Source organism: Galendromus occidentalis, unplaced genomic scaffold (assembly GCF_000255335.2).
Source record: "Galendromus occidentalis unplaced genomic scaffold, Mocc_1.1 scf7180000077170, whole genome shotgun sequence".
Classification (NCBI taxonomy): Eukaryota; Metazoa; Arthropoda; class Arachnida; order Mesostigmata; family Phytoseiidae; genus Galendromus; species Galendromus occidentalis.
The window spans coordinates 240,613-257,416 of record NW_003805158.1 but is presented as its reverse complement, the minus strand read 5'-3'; the positions used below and the strand labels follow the sequence as shown (position 1 = coordinate 257,416).

The window sequence follows — 16,804 nt, the reverse complement described above, 5'->3', positions numbered from 1 at the left end:
GAATTATGATTCCGTGACTTCCCGTATTGCGATTCGGATTGACTCCAGGAGTCGTATCCTCTCGGGATGAATCTTGAACGGTCATTGGGGAGGGAAATTCGCCAGAGACAATTCCTAGCGCGTATCTCAGCAGAGCGGGCTGGACCCTCTGTACTTATTGTGGAGTGAGTGTCAGCCTCATGGGGGAACTGACCTCCGGTTCCGCATTCCAGTCTCGAACACGAATACCCCTCTCTCAACGTCTTCAGATTCGTCCACAGAATCCTCCGGCTAGCTGCGATAACTCCTAATGTTCAGCTTTCTGTATGGGTTGCCCCCGCTCCCCCAGACAAGCTCCGACTTCTCCGGAAATTTCTCCGCCCCTGTCCTGCATCCTTGAGAGATCTCATCGTGATCCGAGCGTCAGCCCTCTAATTCGGAGTTGATTTCTCTCGGGGAAAAAGTTTCCTCCTTGCGTCCACTCAAGATCTTCTCCTAAAAGTTAGAGCTCTCCTCGAATTTCCGCCAAAGTTTTCCGCAATGTCGAGTATATCTGTAGGGTATCCGAAGTATTTCTCAATTTGAAGGGAGGAAGCTGCTTTCACAACAGCCCCAGAATATAGAACCGATCTCCAATGTTGTATAAGCTTTATTTACTCCGATAATACGGAAATATGTAGATGGTAGCAAAATTGACCATTCAAAATAGGGACTACCCTCCCTGTAGCTGAAATGAGACAGGGTCGTGGTTCTAAGTAAATATTCCCCGGACTATGCGATTTGGACGTAGAATATAGATGTCCACATTCTGATCAATGAGATCGGAATCCTCCAGTTGTCTTCAGTTCGTTTTCGCCCTTTTCTTGTCGTTTTCCTCAGCATTGAAAGGCGACAAGGCTCTCACGCAAGAGTTGGTCGAATGTTCGGCGAACAGCGAAGTCAATAAAGCTACTCCGTAGCCAGTCGCTCTCTCGTTCTGGAAGATAATTTGTGTATGAGGAGAGCTCAAGGCGGTCGGCGATGATATTCGAAACACGGAGTCAGACAGAGGATAGAAAAGCCTGATCCGGTTTAGTCCGGATGCCAGGAACTTACGCTAGCGACAGGATATGCCATGTCAACATGAATCCAGTCCCCATCGAAGTCGAAACCGAGATGGCTTTGGATGAAGAGAGCGGCGCAGGAAATCTGAGCGTTTCCTCGGTCAGCGACAGAGTTCTTCATGTCAGCGATGGACGACGAGAACTCCTTGAAGTGCAATTCCGGGGAATACGGACAGGGGAAGGTGAGGTCACCACTGAGCCGTCCCGCCACAGCAGACGCGTCCTCCCATTTCCTAGCGAAAGCGAGAAGAGAATTCATTGATTGCTGGAAATTTCGAGGAGCTACTGATATCATCAACGAAGGATGGGTTTCCCAGAGGAATTCGTTCTTTCCTTTACCCGGAATTGGTCACGATAGCCGCGTGATATTTCCCCGTGCCGATCCCCTGAGCTCCCGTCAGGGTGGCCATGTCCAGGATGGTCTTCGCGCCCAAGTCCCTGCTCGCGAAAACCACACCGTCCGCCAGAACCAATCGTCCTTCAGCATCGGTATTGTTCACTTCGACCGATTTGCCTGAGTACATCCGAATGACATCGTCGGGACGGATAGCCAAAGGTCCGATGGCATTTTCTGCCAAGCAGAAGACGGCGTGGAGATTCTGCTTGAAGCCGCATGTGACGGCGGTCTTGAAGGCTCCCAGGATTCCAGCAGCTCCGCCGCAATCCCTCTTCATGCCGATCATGTTCGTTCGAGCTTTCAGGGACAAGCCTCCGGTGTCGTATACGATGCCCTTGCCTACCCAAGCGACGGTTTGGGTCGCACCCTCTGGGGTGTGGGAGAGCACGGCCAGAGCCGGGAGCGAGGTAGCGGCTCTGCCAACGCTCCAAATTCCTCCGATGCCCCTCTTGAGCAATTCTTCCCCACGGATAATGTTCGGCTTTATGTTGAGGGAAGCTCCGACAGCTTCGATCTCCCTAAGGAAAGCGCAGACATTCATCTCTTCACACGGTGTGTCCACGATCCTCGCAGCGAGTCTGACGCTCTCGATTGCTGCGTTGAAGGCGACAAGATCCTCGTCGCAAATACTAGATCCATCAGTGAGAACGAATTCCAGATGGATCTTGCGATCAGCTTTCGGCAGTTTCTCACCGTCGGCCGAATCACCAGACTTTTTGTTGTATAGGGGGAAACATCGAGCCACTGCGCAGGCACTCGCGAACGCATCTTGTTTCTCGCAAACGATCTGTATAGAAGGGTAAAATGGTGAGCGCAAGTCGAAAAGGGAGACAACGGAAGGGTCCCAGAGACTCATCGGTGGAGAATGTGAGCAGTTCGGAGTCCAGACCCGATCCTTCTGACCCTATCTGGGGCAGAGAGTCCCCGGTGAGCGGGGCAGGGGCGATACTGATACTGATAGTAAGACGAATATTCACCACAAAAGCTTCGTCGCTGCTGAGATTGCTCCTCGAGACCGCCTTGCTGAGAGCGTGGGCTTGAGTTGGAGTGTTGTGACGCGAGCATTTGCTCGGCAATTGGACTATCGACGCCAGGTGCAGATAGAGAGGAACGGTATTTACGCTTCCGTCGGAAGCGAAAACGTCGAGAGCGTTCTTAAAATGTTCCGGCGTGACTCTGGAATAAGGAGAACCCATCGGATGTCGACCTCAAAAACGGCTTCTGAAATGACCATTCAGAAGTTTCGCCCTTCGCTTCCCCCTCGATCTATCCATACTCACTGCGGCGACAACTTGCAAGAGACTGCCTCGAAGGATAGTTTCGCGAGGTTCTTCGATTGTCCGATGATTGTCACCGGGAGCTGTAAGAGCTCAGATTTGGTCGGTGTTGCGGACACCACGATCTGGGACGCCATCTTGTTCCGCCTGGAATCAAAAGACTGAACTGCTATCGAATGAAATTGAAAGGGGAGTGAAACTCTTCGGAGAACTTTTCCAGGTGCCAGAATCAGCGACGCACACAGATACAAGGGGTCGTTCACCAAGGCGATCTTCTCTTCGGACTCCAGATGCCTACGGGTCTCAGAGAGCTCCGATTCTTGACATGGCAATCGAACGACTGCCCGCTCTGGCATTGATCTCGATTCCTCAGAAATTTGACCTTCTGCTGGGATGATAGCTCAATGCGGCGTCGAGGAGGGGAGACCGCTGTGTGCAGCGGGGTCAACAGACGCGCGAGTGATGATCATATCGGAGCCATGAGATCCCCGTGAGGAAAATACTATAGTGCTCGGACCGTGGATTAGAGGCGGATCGTGGGTCAGGTTACCCGTGCCGCCGGGTGGAATCCCAGAACGACCACGGTATTTTGAGCCCAGATCGGCTGGCCGTCGATTGAAACGACTCCCTGGATCAGATCTGGCCTCTCCGCCCGAATACTCAAGAACCATCTACTAGAGCCATGACGATGTATTGACCTATTGATGGAATTGTTCAAAATTTTATTGCATCACTGAATTAGGACCCCAGAGAATATCCATTTCATACTTGATCTCGATTCTCGATGTCGTGCAATTCCGAACGAGTTTCTATTCACAGATTTCCCCAGTCGTTTTTGGGGAGACGTACTACCGCGTTGAGACAAGCAGGAGCCATCGTAAAAAATAAACATTCCGAACAATCCTCCATAAGTTCCGGCTTCTCTGAGGGCCTATTTGAACTTCATGAGGGCGTAGATTACAAGGAACACGAATATAGAGAACAGAAGAAGCCAGCAGATATATTTATGGTGTCCGGCACGGTGGAGTCCGAGAACTCGTCCCATGGCACCGCGCAGAATCCCCTCAGAAGAATCCATGTCGTCATTGAAGCTCCGCAGATATCTGTTATGTTCCTTGACTTCTTGGCCAATATCGATAGAAACCGCTTTGAGACTGGAAATCTTGTCGCGGAGGTCGTCAACTAATGCCTCCGATTCATCCTCGATTTCGTGACGTCTCCGAGTAGACATCGTTGCTGCAACGGTTTGTATTATCGTGAGCTTCCATTGTGTCAAAAACAGCGCTTAGGGCATTCGGGCGTAAACTCGTCCGCTATTAATGTCAACTTCTTCTTCGAAATCCCGTCTGGACGATGCTTCAAAGGAAGCGGTCGTCCGCCTCGAGGAACATAGCGGCCTTGCTTCGACTTCGCGACGCTGCGAAACAATTTCACCCCACGCGATCAAGCGCACAGCTCACATTCATACAAACCGGCAGACAACATCGATCTCTTTCGTTCCACGCGAAAAATTTAATTTTCCTCCTACGGTCTCGATAGCTAGGGGTATGAGTTTCCCAAGCCCGTCATGGGACCCCCGCAAGTCTCAAATCGGGCGAAAAGCAAGACCTGGCCGAGAATCACGGGAGTATTTGTTGGAATTTGCCTAGCGGATTGAACCGTCGGAGGTTTTTTTGACTAATGAACTCCACACCCTTCACACCCGCGAGACCTCTCACCATGATGGGATCACTCAAGAACTCTCTCACAGGACGAATATAATCAGGAAGTCGATAGTTACCAATCAAAAAGAGACCGGGTTTGAATACGCAGAACGAGAGGCGACGCCGTTCTCAGAGAACGATACGTTGCGGTACTCTATCCAGGTTTCTTCAGTGAATCCACCCGGCTGACGACGCGTCCGGGAGATCTCCTGATGACGGTGGTGGTGGTGCCGCAGCTGTCGCTGCCGCTACCAGAGTGATCTGCTTGGTGCTTTCGAATGAGGGGCCACGCGTCCATCACAGAGGAGCGCGGCAAAGTCGAATTTCCCGTCGTCTGCTCCACAGCGAACTCCCTTCAAAGCACAGAGTCATGGAATTCGGAGAACCTCAAGGTCGTTCGTGAAGCTCGATCGGACCCCCTATCGAGATTTCAGACTTTCATTGCGTAAGCATGTCCATCACAGGCCTGAAGAGCCGCGGAAGAAAAATTTTCATGTCAGAATGACCAGAATTCCATGAATTTCCATTTGTGAATGAGGACCCGGATGATTTCGTCTTTCAGTATTCGAGCGCAGAAGTAGCGAGCGCTGTCCGCGAGCGCTCCTGAGCTGTGGATATATACACCCGATTCCGTACAGAATCCCCAGTGGATACCGCTCTTCGGAATCCACTGTTCACGAATGTTCAGCATCCAAATTTCCATTCAGAAAACCAAGGCAAGGGGGCCGCACTCTGGTCGAAGGCTCGAACCGAATAAGGGAGGACGCGATTCGCAAAAACCGGAGATAAGTCGCGCGAGAGGCGAGACGGAAGGGACATACGCTTGGGTGGTGCGTAGGCTGCGTGGAATGGGCCGCCGCGAAAAAATGGAGAGTAGCACGAGGTGGTGTTTCGGAGGTATTTTCAGACCGCGGAACCACTCCTCGATGGAAGGAAATGTATCCCCGCAAGCAATCACGGTGCTTGGTTAGGGGAATGGAATTTTCAGTCCGCCGGAATGAAGAATTTATGCTCTTTGCTCTCGTCACCCTTCCACAGATGCCTTCTTCATCGTTTACTCAACTTTTTCTCCGAGAGCATGGAGAACATTTTTTCATTTTCAGCGTTTTTCTCCTCGTCAGCTCAATGTCGGCTAAACTTTTGCTCGGAACTCGGAACAACATGTGGATCGCCTCCGTATCTGTTACTAGATCTTGCTACCCGTGCTTTGCCACGGGGAATAGATAGGAAGATGATGAGAATCGATTTCCGAGTGATTTCGATTTCCAAAATGAAGTCGGCGATGTGAGTGAATCGCTCTTTCAAATGAATGCAGCTCTCCGACCGTAATTTGCATTGATTCAGTCTCAGGAATCGCAGAGGTTCTCCTTCTCGTTTGGCGTAGCAATCTACGATGAACTGGTCAAAAAGCTGACGGCACCTGAGGAGATAGTTTTCTTGATCGTCTTGCGCCGTTATTTTGTACGCATGCAAAATGCCATCGATAAGATCTCTTCTGTCGACTCTCGAGGTTTCCGGGTGTCGGGATTAATGAGCTGTAGTTCGAGATAATAGCCATCCTCGCCCCGGGGGAAGAGAATGGGGTATTGAAGCGCGTCGTATGATCGATGAGTCTCTGCGATCCGTTTCAGCTTATCATCAAGTTTATGCAGCAGGATGTCTCGCGAACCACCCACTTCGGCAGAAATCACCTCTGGCACCTCATCGATAACTGGTGCGTTGAAGCGCCTTTCATACTCTCCAGGCGGTCGTCTATCAGTTCTAATAATCGATTCGAATTCATCATTGAGCACCCTATCTGAAGAGATTCTGAATTCTTGGATCGGGACGTTATGTCGCGTCAGACATCGCTGGAGTATACTGACGATACTCTCCCGTAATTTTGGATTTAGGGAACAACGTTCCTTGACTTGGACGCCTTCATCCCCCATGAAATAGATTTGCAAGGACTTCGGTTTCGTATCTGGAGGTTAGAGCAGAGAACCGATTTCATGATAAACTTGCCCTCGGATCTTGAATGTAGTCGGCATAAAGGGCTAAGGCCAGCTGATAAGCCTGCCGAACTCATCGAATTCAGACATGAGGTTTCGGCTTCATGCCCTTGAGAGACCCCTGCTTCTCGTGCACATCAATGCAGGAAGCTTGAGTCGAAGCCTTCGCTCGGGCTCTACCAGCAGAACTCCCGGTCTAGATATCCCGGCTGGCAGCAGGGATTTGGTTAGGAAAGGTGGAGTGCGCAGATACAAAATGACGCTTGCCGCTTGCACGGCGATCATAATTATCTAATGCGTGGCACTAGGGGAAATATATTCTATTCAGCGTCCAGCTGTCAATCACAGCCATTCGAGCAAGTTTTGGAGTTACGGAACCATATCTCTAGACTGAGCGTTAGCTGATTCCTTTGCTTGCCTGCTCCTCGTTTCGAGTATTCACCCCCTTGGGCTTTGAAGCTCGGACCTGGGGTCGCAATACTCGGAAAGTGCAAGTCAGATCCTTCGCCACGACCATGACGGCTGCTGCATTATCGAATTCATTGCAATAGTTCGGCGCCGAGAATATTGTCACCAGCGATCGATCCGAGAAGAACTCGAAGCCGTCAGCAACCACTTGATGGGCACGGCAGACGAGATCCAAATTATTCTTGATGAGGAATTGCCGGAGCTGAAATACGGACAACCAACAACTAGGAGCTCGGGGGTCCCATCCCTCTGATCAGGGAAATACGCGCCGGGTTTCCAGCATTCAAGACGGAGGGAGGGCTCACCACGTCGGCTCCGAAGAGGAATGAGACACCTCGATCATTTCGCTTGAAACCTTCGCCGCCAAAAGGGTCCGCCCACAAGAGGTCGCAAGCCAGCCCGGAGTCCGGAATGTCCCTCAATGGTCGCTGTATGTCACGAACATCGTCCACAGAGCTGAGACGAGGGGAAATCCCTCCATGACAGCAGAAGATCTTGTCTCCGACCACCGCAGCGAGGGGCATCCAAGCGAAAAGCTCATTGAATTTGTGATAGATCTCGAGCGAGTACCTGCAGTAGCTTCATAATTGACCGGGGGCTTTCGGAACATCGGACCACCAATGACCTCAGAGCGTATAGGAGCGAGCAGTGCACTTGGCCCTCGGATCGATAAGTTGTGGGGTTTCTGCGGGGCGGGAGCGCTCACCTGAGTCGACACTCTGTCAAGAATCCGTAAATGGCATTTACCCGCAAAGTTTCGTGATTTCCTCGGAGCATGAAGACATTTCCAGGAAAACGAATCTTATATATCAGTAGCAAACAGAGTACTTCCACCGAGTTCCGACCGCGATCGACGTAGTCTCCCAGGAAAAGATAGTTCGACTCCGGCGGATGTTTGCCCTGATTCAGTATCCGTAGCAGATCGTGGTACTGACCGTGCACGTCACCGCAAATGTTCAGTGGCGTGTTGAGTTCGAGGAGTATAGGCTGTTCTTCGAATATTCCGCGGGCGTTTTCTATCAATTCAACAATTTCGTTATTCCCTATTTTCACGCTCGGGCCCTTCGATTTCCGTGCTTTCAGGAGTCGCTGAAGTAAATCTTCAGTGTCGATTGTTTCTGTTTCTGTCATTTCATCCCTTCGTTGTCGAACCAGTGTTGGGGGAATTCGTGGTTCACTAGTAGGTAGTCTTTCGAATCTCTCAATGTCCCCAACGGGCTGGGGGTCAGCACAGTGAGTTCCGACTGCGATCGGAAGGGCTCAGGTCCCGGCAGCCGCAAGCGTAGAGATATCCTCCTCAAGAATTAGGAGGATCGTAGACTTGGATCGAATGCTATCCGCGGGAACGGAAGCTCGTAGATCGGTATATATTTGGCTCCGGAGACGTTTTTGCATCGCAGAAGATTGTTTCTCGATGAAGAGAATTCTGATGGAATCAATGTTCTCGACCGAACTCGAGCTCGGGGCTCCCTTTCACTCATCTGCTCCTGAACAGTCCTCGGCGGAAAATTATTGATCCATCGATGGAATAAATCATGGATTCCATCGCTCAATGAGAAGACCGATGGACTCCGAGATCTATGAGTATGGAACGTACTAGAAAAATCAGCACTCGGGAAATATACGCCGGAACAGCGTCTTCAAACAGCGATCACAGCCCACGGCTTATTGCCAAGGAGTACAACTAGCGATTTCCGCGACACAGGAATAGTCAGAGCCTCCGCGTGTCGTACGGAAAAGCATCCACCGCATGAGAGACTCGTGAAACGCGTGAATCTTAATTTTCTCGCAGAAGCACCGGAGAGCGGGATTCACTGGGAATTCTGTACGGAATCTATACTAATGATGTGCGACCACCCTCTGCTGTGAACGCGATTCAATTCGACACCGCTCCACCGATAAGAATTTTTATTTCGAAGAAGCCTTTCGGAATATACTATTGGACTATTGAAGTTCGGGAGAAACTTCATTGTTGAGAGGGTCAGGGCAACAATCACGTACGTAAAGTACTTATCGAGAGAGTGCGTTGCACCGAGACCGGTCCAACCACATGCGACGGGGAGCAACGGATGTATTGGTGAAGTTTCATCTGGATCAGTCGCGTGTAGACGAATCCAACCGCGTTCAAAGAGGAGGGGGACGCGCCGTATTAAGATGGAAGATGAAAGATAGACATCTTTCGGGAAATCACGCTCCGGGACGGGTCTCGGGCTCCACGCAACGCTGTATTGAAGATGATTCACTTCGATAGCGGATTGGGGAAGCGAGACAGGGATGGCGTTTTTTGAAAACTTTTCCTCGAGTCCCCCGATTTCTCAACGTTACGGAGACCTCAGCTAGAACACCCATTCCGAAGCTCTTTCGACCATTGGGATTTATTATGTACACGTCCGTGCGAAATCATCAAGTCGCCCCAGCCCGATATCCTGGTGCAAGTCTTTCCGTCATAGAATATCCCATTTTTCTTCGAAAGCACTACAGATCTTCGAGCAGGCCAGCGCGCCTGACAGGGGATAATTTGAAATCGAGAAAGTGCCTTCAATATAGTCCACGTCGACCGAGCCGTGTGCCATTGCACCGATAACCAGAACTGTAGGCTCCTCTACGTCTGTCACGAGCTCCCTCGGATGTACGACCTAGAAAGGACAACCGGCTGTAGACGATACCAAAAACTCTGACTCAAAGAATCGCATATCAGTTCGTTGGATATACGGTACTCGGGATCTGAGTATAATATGGGGAATGCGCTCACCTTGGAGGCGTGAAAAGACATAGCGAGTTTCCTACATCCGACGGGCAGGTGATCCGATATAGGGTTTTTTATAATTTTCATGAGCTTCACCGTGGAGTCGGCAGCCCGTACGCTCATTTTGTTCAAGAGCTGTACCATGAGACCAGCGAAACGCTTGAACGTTCTCGGTATTCGAGTTTGAGGATTGATTTCGATCAAGGCGTTTTTCGACGAGTGAACGTAAACTTGGAGGAGCCCCGCGCGATTAAGGGGCGAATCGAAGAGCATCAGCAGACACTGGTGCGTGATGTCCGGCCGAGCGTGGGCCGGGTCCTTGCCATGTTTCCTCATTTGTTTGATGTGATCATCGCAGTTGAGAAGCTCGAACCGATCGTTCACTTTGATGACCTGAATGCAGCCGGCTTAGACGGAGGAAAATCGAATGAATCATGAAGCGAAATGTTCCTCGGTCTCCGCTTACCTCTAAATTGGCCCCCTCTAAGACGACTATCAATCGCTTCTCCTGTTTCTTCAAATGTGAAATCTGCTTGGGAATTTTCGCTGCTTCATCATTGTCCTCCTTATCGATGAACTTCGCGAATTTGCGTTTCTGAGCCATTCCCGCAAACTTTTCCGGCTGTCATCAAACGGGCATTTTTCGAATGTCGGCGCACGTGCTCTTTCTGTTTACTGCGCTCGTGAGAGCGCGCGGCCATCTCTCACATCCCCATGTTTACAAACAGAATGAACGAATTCGAGAGAGGATCGTAAGTTGATATCTCGTATGCGAATCGAGCTCTAGTCCTCTGAATACTCTGACCATGCCCTCTCGGTATTGAACTTCCCCGGAAAAAAAGTTTGGTTCCGCTAGGGAGTTTCTTGGGTCAATGTCGCCCTCGTTCCGCGGTCGACTCCTCACCGCAATTTCTTTTGCGCATGCGGTCATCCAACACGGACTTTCACGACGGCAACAATCGACTTGTGTGCTGGTGTATTGGCATCGAATTCGTCACCGACGATGAGGACTCATCTTTGGCTAGAAGTCGAGCCTGCTTGAGGGGCTTTTCGCCTCCAAAACCTCCCATGTTGATAAAGTTTGAAAGCGGCAATCAGCACCTCTTTGCGCGAAGTTCTGGCGGCTGAGCGCTGTGAGCTCAAGCCTTCGTGGATTACAGACCAGAGCCAGACCGGAAATCCACCAGAGCATGCTGCTTGTTTCCGGGAGGGTTCCCGTTAGTCGGCCTCAATCATGATCAGGGTAATACACATAGTGAGCTCGGGACTCCACCGGTATGGTGCCTGATCGAACAGGCCACCCCGCCTCCCATTGTCTCAAGAAAGAAGCTGGCCCAGCTATGAAGCGGGGATCGTGGAATTGAGCTCGCCTCAGATTTGATTCAGTCTTGCGTTCCCATGAGGGAAGCAGAGGTGGTCCGTGGTCCCAAGTTTTCAAAAAATCGCGCCGATTGCAGCCGGTCGAAAGCGCCACCTGGTGGTCATCAACCCAGTTGACCTTCACGTATTTTCCGAAATCGGGCCCTAAATGAGTGTTTGAAGCACACTGAAGACTTATATAACTATTCAAAACCGCGAACTGAGCTCTCGATTCCAAAGCCGAGTTAAAATTACAACCAGAATCGAATTTTCGAAAATTTAATGCAGAGACGGCTGAGGTCTCCGGTAGCTAGGCCTAACATGCAGCAAGCACCGTGTGGGGAATGGCTCGTAGCTGAAAGTTGAATTTTTTTTCGGAACTTCTCCAAATTCCAAGGTAAGAGTGAACTCTGGGGGCCATGATGCAAGCTCAGGAGCGTTGTACGCGGCGTTTTGATACCCCGTCCGAGGCGCTATGTTCGTCACAAGGGGGCAGCACATTCTGGTGGTTCGGAAAATCGACGCTAGGGTGATGCTAACGTAGGATATGAACGGATGCTGCCTGCGATGCTAGCGACGCTCGGTCACACTACAAAACGAAACCGACCGACCGAACTTGGTGCCATTACGGTGGAGGGGGAGCCGGTGGCATTAACTAGCCGCATACGGAACATTCTCAAATTCACCGAAAGCGTCCTCCACTGCGGCGGTCCTCGACCGACCGTTCTTCCAGACGAACACATCACTAAGCTTGGGAGGCGTCGCGTATTCCATGGCTTTCCGCATTCGCGGATCTGTTGGACCTCCAGGGGGACTCCGTACCGAGGAAAAGTATTGATTCGATAGATGAAGTCAGGCGTTCCTCGAAGACTTGATTCGAGCAACGGAATCGTCGAACACTCAGGACGGGCGAAGCCGCTCGTGTGTCCCCTCCCTCGAATCCGGTGCGTCTTCAGCAAGGGATCGCGCACTACAGTGATGGAGGGAAACTCAGACAAGTCCTCACGAAATGCGTGCGATAAGTTTCTTCGCACGCGAGCGATATCCGGCTCGCAATGGCGGTTCCCATCCCGCAGACTCCCGCTTGTGAGAGCTGGCTGCCTTGCAGCCCACATGTGAAGTCGCGCCGAGTTCCCGGCTTCGATACACATTTGATTCCGTATTCAGTCGAGCGCAATCATTTGACACCACACGATCGTGACAGTTTATCATAATGTAGGAGCACGGATTCGCACGTTCATCCCACGGTTTAGCGCTCATCGAAACGATTTGAGAACTCGGACCCAGGGTTCCGCCAGGGAGTTCCTTTCTCCGGACTCACGGCATTGTACGCTCGGAGTTGCCTGATCGTTCTCACTGCTGTCTTCCGATCAGGGAATTTCACGCGGGTTCGCGAAACTCGAAATCTCGTGCTTTTCGACGGGGAGGAGCTTCTCTGTCGGCTTCCCAGCTTCAAAAATAAATCCCGAGCTCAGAGTATGCGGTTCTAGACGGAACTCTGCAGACTGCGAAGCGCTCATGGTTTCCCTGATACCGGCCCCGCGAGAAGTTTGCGGGCTCGGCTATGCGGAATTGAGGAGAGCTCTCGCATATTTGGGTCAATAAAGTCCACAGAAGTTCCTCAGAAGTTCGATGTCTTCTGAAATTAATCATGAGCTCCACGCCGCGATCACCCTTGCTGCGCGATTCCCCGATCATGGCGAAGCGGGGCGATATTGTTGCTCTAATGGAACCCGGCGTTCCTGATCGCTCCTTGAGCTGCATGCAGCGGTCTACCGCAAGAAATGTTCGGCGAGGTTGCTGGTCGTGTCTCGCCAGGCCCAAAGACCGCGAAACGCGATCTCGACGCTGCCCCGGGCTTCGGAGTATTTGCGAAACGACGCAGCCCCTGAGATCCCGTCGGAGGCACCTCAAACATAGAGAGAAGGGCAAACCCGTTCTGGTTGTATCGGGTTTCCGAGCTGGAAACTTCAAACTACGTGAACCGAGCGGTGCACCGCGAAATCCCATTGCGGCACTCGGAAGCGCCGATTGCGACTCGGGCCGGGGGAAACCGGGTCCCGACTAGCCGTTTTTCGATCCTCCGAGACTTACTGATGATTTCATTATTCCTCATCGCGGATATCCCTCCGCTTGGCCATATCTTTCGATTTCTTCTTATTTCCTCTATATCTCCACAGGAATTTCAAAGCCCCTCGAACCTCAGGCCCGCTTTGCCGAGACTGTTCGAATCCTAATCCAATATGAGTGCGGGACAGGTGGAAGTCATCGAAGCCGGGGAGCAGGGCCAACTGATCGTTGCCGACAACTCTTCCGAGCACAATGGTGAGCCCAATCGCGACTATTCATAAGCTTGCTGTTACTTCCTATCCGGGAAATCTCCGGACGCTGGAGGGTTTCCCCATATCCATATCGCCTGACCCATCGAAATCGATACGAGAACTCGGTAGACGGAGTGTGGATCCTGATTCTCATCCTGATAATGATTCCAGACATCCAGAACTACTTGGCTTCGTTCAATAAGGAAATAGCCGATCAACCGGCAGTGGTCCGAGGAGGTGCTACATTAACGACAGTCGCCGGTCAGGCTGCACAGGCTCAGATAACTCATGCCAGCGCGTCTGACGGCTCTCCCGCCTACTTCGTAACCCAAACCGCTGATGGCCAACTACAGTACACGCCAGCATCCACCGGAGGTGAGAATTCCAGAATTTCGGACCGAGTCGAGCGAAGGATAGCCATGCGCGGGACGAGTAGTGGTCGAGCCTGCTGGGAATTGGCGAGGACTGGAACTTATCCAAATCCGATCTCTTTCAGGCACCTACTACACGACAGCCGAAGGAACAACCTATTACACCACCGACCCGAATGCGGCCGAGGCCGGACCTATCGTGCTGGTTGATGGCAGTCAACTTCAGGTGTCCGGAGTCAATGTCGCTGGCACTGTCGGTCAAGTTGGTATTGCGCAGTCTGATACTAGAGAGCAGCAACAAATCGCTCTCGCTCTCCAGAGTCAGACTGCCGAGGCCATTCTCAAGGCAGCTAGTCAGGGACAACTTATCACTACCCAGCAAGCCGGTCAGGCCGGCCAAGGGACCCCATACCAAACAGTCACCATCATGCCAACGGATAACAATCCGGGTGAAGTGTCCTATGTCTTGATCATGTCGCAGGAGCCCACACCTACGGGAACCACGACTACCACCCTCCAACCAATGACGCAGGTCACCCTGAAAAAAGATCCTCAGGATATTTCTGTCTACGAGTTCGATGAGGGCAAGCAGCAGACCCAAGTTGTCGCGACCCGCCAACCCGAAGAAAAAGCTCGATCTGTGAAAGTTGTCTCTAAGAAAGTTGTTCAGACCATAACTCAAGCCCACATGTGCAGCTTTTGCAACTACACGTCTCCGAAGAGATATCTCTTGAGCCGTCACATGAAGAGTCATTCAGAAGACAGACCTCACAAATGTTCGGTGTGCGAGAGAGGTTTCAAAACGTTGGCGTCGCTCCAGAATCACGTAAATACCCACACCGGAACTAGGCCCCATCAATGTAAAGAATGCGATGCGTCGTTCACGACGAGCGGTGAACTCGTCCGTCATGTGAGGTGAGTCCTAGACGACAACGTCGCGCTCCCCGAGAGCTTTTTCCCCCCTGGAGGTTGACCATCGTTCCTTATTCCTTTCCTCCGCAGGTACAAACACACTCACGAGAAGCCTCATCGATGTACCGAATGCGACTACGCATCCGTGGAGCTCTCCAAACTCAAGCGGCACATGAGGTGCCATACGGGCGAGCGACCGTACCAGTGTCCGCACTGTACTTACGCCTCCCCGGATACCTACAAACTTCAGAGACATCTGCGGATACACACGGGCGAGAAGCCCTATGAATGCGATATCTGCCATGCCCGGTTCACTCAATCGAACTCGCTGCGGGCTCACAAGCTGATTCATACGGGCCAGAAACCCGTCTTCCAATGTGAGCTCTGTCCGGCTACCTGTGGCCGAAAAACGGATCTACGCATTCACGTGCAGAAATTGCACACGTCCGACCGACCACTGAAATGCAAGCGGTGTGGGAAAAGCTTCCCCGACAGGTGAATACGAGAACAAAGAAGACGCTATACAAAACGCATGATTATAATCGAAAATTCCGTTTTCGAAAAATTTTCCTGTAATCGGAAGACCGACCCGCTGACAAGATCCATCCCCTCTTCCCCCAGATACACGTACCGAGTCCACGCGAAGAGCCACGAAGGAGAAAAGTGTTTCAAATGCGACCTATGCAGCTACGCGTCGATCTCGCAACGTCATCTGGAGTCGCATATGCTTATCCATTCGGACCAGAAACCTTTCCAATGCGACGAATGCGACCAAGCCTTCCGGCAGAAACAACTCTTGAAACGCCACAAGAATCTCTATCACAACCCCAACTATGTTCCACCGACACCGAAAGAGAAAACGCATGAGTGCCCCGAATGCAAGAAGGCCTTCCGGCACAAAGGGAACCTAATCCGACATCTCGCCGTTCACGATCCCGATGCTTCGGCGCAAGAGAAGGAAGAGGCCATGCGCATCGGTCAACCAAAATTGCCCGGAGAGAAGAAAGACGGCGAAGAGGACGACTACGACGAGCTCCTCGACGATCCTGACGAGGAATTCTCCGACGAAGAAGACGAGGACGAGGATGAGTTCATGGAGGTCGACGGCTCGACGGTCGAGCACGCCATGGACTCTAGCGGGGCGACGTCCGTCACGCAGTCGGGCCAGTCCGGTCAGCCGGGTCAAAATCAAGTCGTGGTGCTTGAAGTCATCCACATGCCGAACAACGCCGACGGCACGCCCGGCGAGCAAGTTCAGCGGTTGACGACTGTGGACGCGAGCACTCAAGGTCGAGTACTGCAAACGTCCGACGGGAACACGCTCATCATCCAGCAGAACCAAGACGGAACCACCCAACTGCTACCTCAGGGAGAAATCATTCAGATGGAAGACGGTAGTGGAGCAACAGCCGAAGATCTCCTCGGCAAGGCGTCTCAAGAGATCAAGAGGATTGCTGCTGATAACGATAAGCAGAAAGATGTCGAGGAATGCTTCGGTTTCGGCAACGTGAGTAGACGGTCTCCCAAAGGGCAGCCGAGTTTCTTGGAATGAGTCATAACAATATGTCGAGCTAGCTCGATGGAGATTCGCATGGCCGTCAATGGGGAAAGCATTCATGATCCGGGACGTATGTAGAAGCGGCGTCGATTGCTGTAGCTTGTTGAATGATTCATGAATGATATATATAGTCGGAGAAGCTGGAAGGTGGATCGCCTTCGCGTGAATGAACGCCGCAGCAGAACCGGTGTCCTTCTACGAAGGTTGATAGCACAGAAATCTACCCTAAATACGGACGATATGCCAGCGGGTGGCAATCCGAGGGTTTCAGCCCGGAAGGGGTTTCCTAGTCGGATGCTAGCGGCGGGGCTATCGGGATGGGGGAGGAAGATGGGACTCTCGACGTCAGTTCAGAAAAAGCGGAATGTCGTTCAAATCGGGTAAAGAAAAGTCGTTGCGGCTCACTCGTCTCATTTCGATGCTCAAATTTTTCTCGTCTCAATTCAGGATGCCGATGAAGATGATGCCATCCTATCTTTGCCTGCGGGAGGTGGTAACCGCCAGGAAACCCTCGTTCAACAGGTTGGTGTTCGAGGAGGGAAAATTCTGAAGTTTTTGCAATCGCGGCTGAACTGCTCGGTCGCTCCTGTCTGAGTACCGGGGCGTCCTGCTCTCGGCT

General features: G+C 51.7%; 5 protein-coding genes across 5 annotated transcripts; 2 read left to right on the top strand and 3 right to left on the bottom strand.

Annotated features, from left to right (window-relative positions):
- Window positions 1-619: 619 nt before the first annotated feature.
- Window positions 620-4,688, bottom strand: grsm (probable aminopeptidase NPEPL1 granny smith protein). Its single transcript, XM_003741385.2, has 6 exons — window positions 4,537-4,688; window positions 2,760-2,903; window positions 2,457-2,655; window positions 1,422-2,266; window positions 1,075-1,315; window positions 620-955 (listed from the first exon to the last, which is right to left on the bottom strand). Exons 2-6 carry the CDS (start codon window positions 2,891-2,893, stop codon window positions 821-823), a joined length of 1,554 nt encoding a protein of 517 aa, XP_003741433.1. The 5' UTR covers window positions 2,894-2,903; window positions 4,537-4,688; the 3' UTR covers window positions 620-820.
- A 2,159-nt stretch (window positions 4,689-6,847) lies between these two features.
- Window positions 6,848-8,049, bottom strand: LOC100906055 (serine/threonine-protein phosphatase alpha-3 isoform-like). Its single transcript, XM_003741408.1, has 3 exons — window positions 7,625-8,049; window positions 7,224-7,488; window positions 6,848-7,120 (listed from the first exon to the last, which is right to left on the bottom strand). Exons 1-3 carry the CDS (start codon window positions 8,047-8,049, stop codon window positions 6,848-6,850), a joined length of 963 nt encoding a protein of 320 aa, XP_003741456.1.
- Window positions 8,050-9,266: 1,217 nt separating this feature from the next.
- LOC100902493 (ribosomal RNA small subunit methyltransferase NEP1) lies at window positions 9,267-10,268 on the bottom strand. Its single transcript, XM_018638765.1, has 3 exons — window positions 10,131-10,268; window positions 9,671-10,057; window positions 9,267-9,554 (listed from the first exon to the last, which is right to left on the bottom strand). The coding sequence occupies exons 1-3, from the start codon at window positions 10,266-10,268 to the stop codon at window positions 9,363-9,365; spliced, it is 717 nt and encodes a 238-aa protein (XP_018494281.1). The 3' UTR covers window positions 9,267-9,362.
- A 2,977-nt stretch (window positions 10,269-13,245) lies between these two features.
- On the top strand, window positions 13,246-14,069 carry LOC114827976 (uncharacterized). The gene is made up of 4 exons (XM_029110932.1): window positions 13,246-13,348; window positions 13,516-13,719; window positions 13,841-13,991; window positions 14,066-14,069. The coding sequence occupies exons 1-4, from the start codon at window positions 13,267-13,269 to the stop codon at window positions 14,067-14,069; spliced, it is 441 nt and encodes a 146-aa protein (XP_028966765.1). The 5' UTR covers window positions 13,246-13,266.
- Window positions 14,070-14,130: 61 nt separating this feature from the next.
- On the top strand, window positions 14,131-16,585 carry LOC100905908 (transcriptional repressor CTCF). The gene is made up of 3 exons (XM_029110925.1): window positions 14,131-14,630; window positions 14,718-15,122; window positions 15,249-16,585. Exons 1-3 carry the CDS (start codon window positions 14,143-14,145, stop codon window positions 16,177-16,179), a joined length of 1,824 nt encoding a protein of 607 aa, XP_028966758.1. The 5' UTR covers window positions 14,131-14,142; the 3' UTR covers window positions 16,180-16,585.
- Window positions 16,586-16,804: the final 219 nt, after the last annotated feature.

Bases quoted from the DNA above. Each gene is read 5' to 3' on its own strand.
- grsm (XM_003741385.2), bottom strand. From the start codon at position 2,893: ATGGCGTCCCAGATCGTGGTGTCCGCAACACCGACCAAATCTGAGCTC. The intron at 1,316-1,421 runs GTAAAGGAAAGA...CGCTTTCGCTAG, and splicing joins GCTATCGTGACCAATTCCGG to GAAATGGGAGGACGCGTCTG. The intron at 956-1,074 runs GTAAGTTCCTGG...ATTATCTTCCAG, and splicing joins TGGCATATCCTGTCGCTAGC to AACGAGAGAGCGACTGGCTA.
- LOC100906055 (XM_003741408.1), bottom strand. From the start codon at position 8,049: ATGACAGAAACAGAAACAATCGACACTGAAGATTTACTTCAGCGACTC. The intron at 7,489-7,624 runs GTGAGCGCTCCC...AAGCTACTGCAG, and splicing joins TTGACAGAGTGTCGACTCAG to GTACTCGCTCGAGATCTATC. The intron at 7,121-7,223 runs GTGAGCCCTCCC...TCCGTATTTCAG, and splicing joins TCCTCTTCGGAGCCGACGTG to CTCCGGCAATTCCTCATCAA.
- LOC100902493 (XM_018638765.1), bottom strand. From the start codon at position 10,268: ATGGCTCAGAAACGCAAATTCGCGAAGTTCATCGATAAGGAGGACAAT. The intron at 10,058-10,130 runs GTAAGCGGAGAC...GGCTGCATTCAG, and splicing joins TAGAGGGGGCCAATTTAGAG to GTCATCAAAGTGAACGATCG. The intron at 9,555-9,670 runs GTGAGCGCATTC...TGTCCTTTCTAG, and splicing joins TGTCTTTTCACGCCTCCAAG to GTCGTACATCCGAGGGAGCT.
- LOC114827976 (XM_029110932.1), top strand. From the start codon at position 13,267: ATGAGTGCGGGACAGGTGGAAGTCATCGAAGCCGGGGAGCAGGGCCAA. The intron at 13,349-13,515 runs GTGAGCCCAATC...TAATGATTCCAG, and splicing joins CAACTCTTCCGAGCACAATG to ACATCCAGAACTACTTGGCT. The intron at 13,720-13,840 runs GTGAGAATTCCA...GATCTCTTTCAG, and splicing joins CACGCCAGCATCCACCGGAG to GCACCTACTACACGACAGCC.
- LOC100905908 (XM_029110925.1), top strand. From the start codon at position 14,143: ATGCCAACGGATAACAATCCGGGTGAAGTGTCCTATGTCTTGATCATG. The intron at 14,631-14,717 runs GTGAGTCCTAGA...TTTCCTCCGCAG, and splicing joins GAACTCGTCCGTCATGTGAG to GTACAAACACACTCACGAGA. The intron at 15,123-15,248 runs GTGAATACGAGA...CTCTTCCCCCAG, and splicing joins GGGAAAAGCTTCCCCGACAG to ATACACGTACCGAGTCCACG.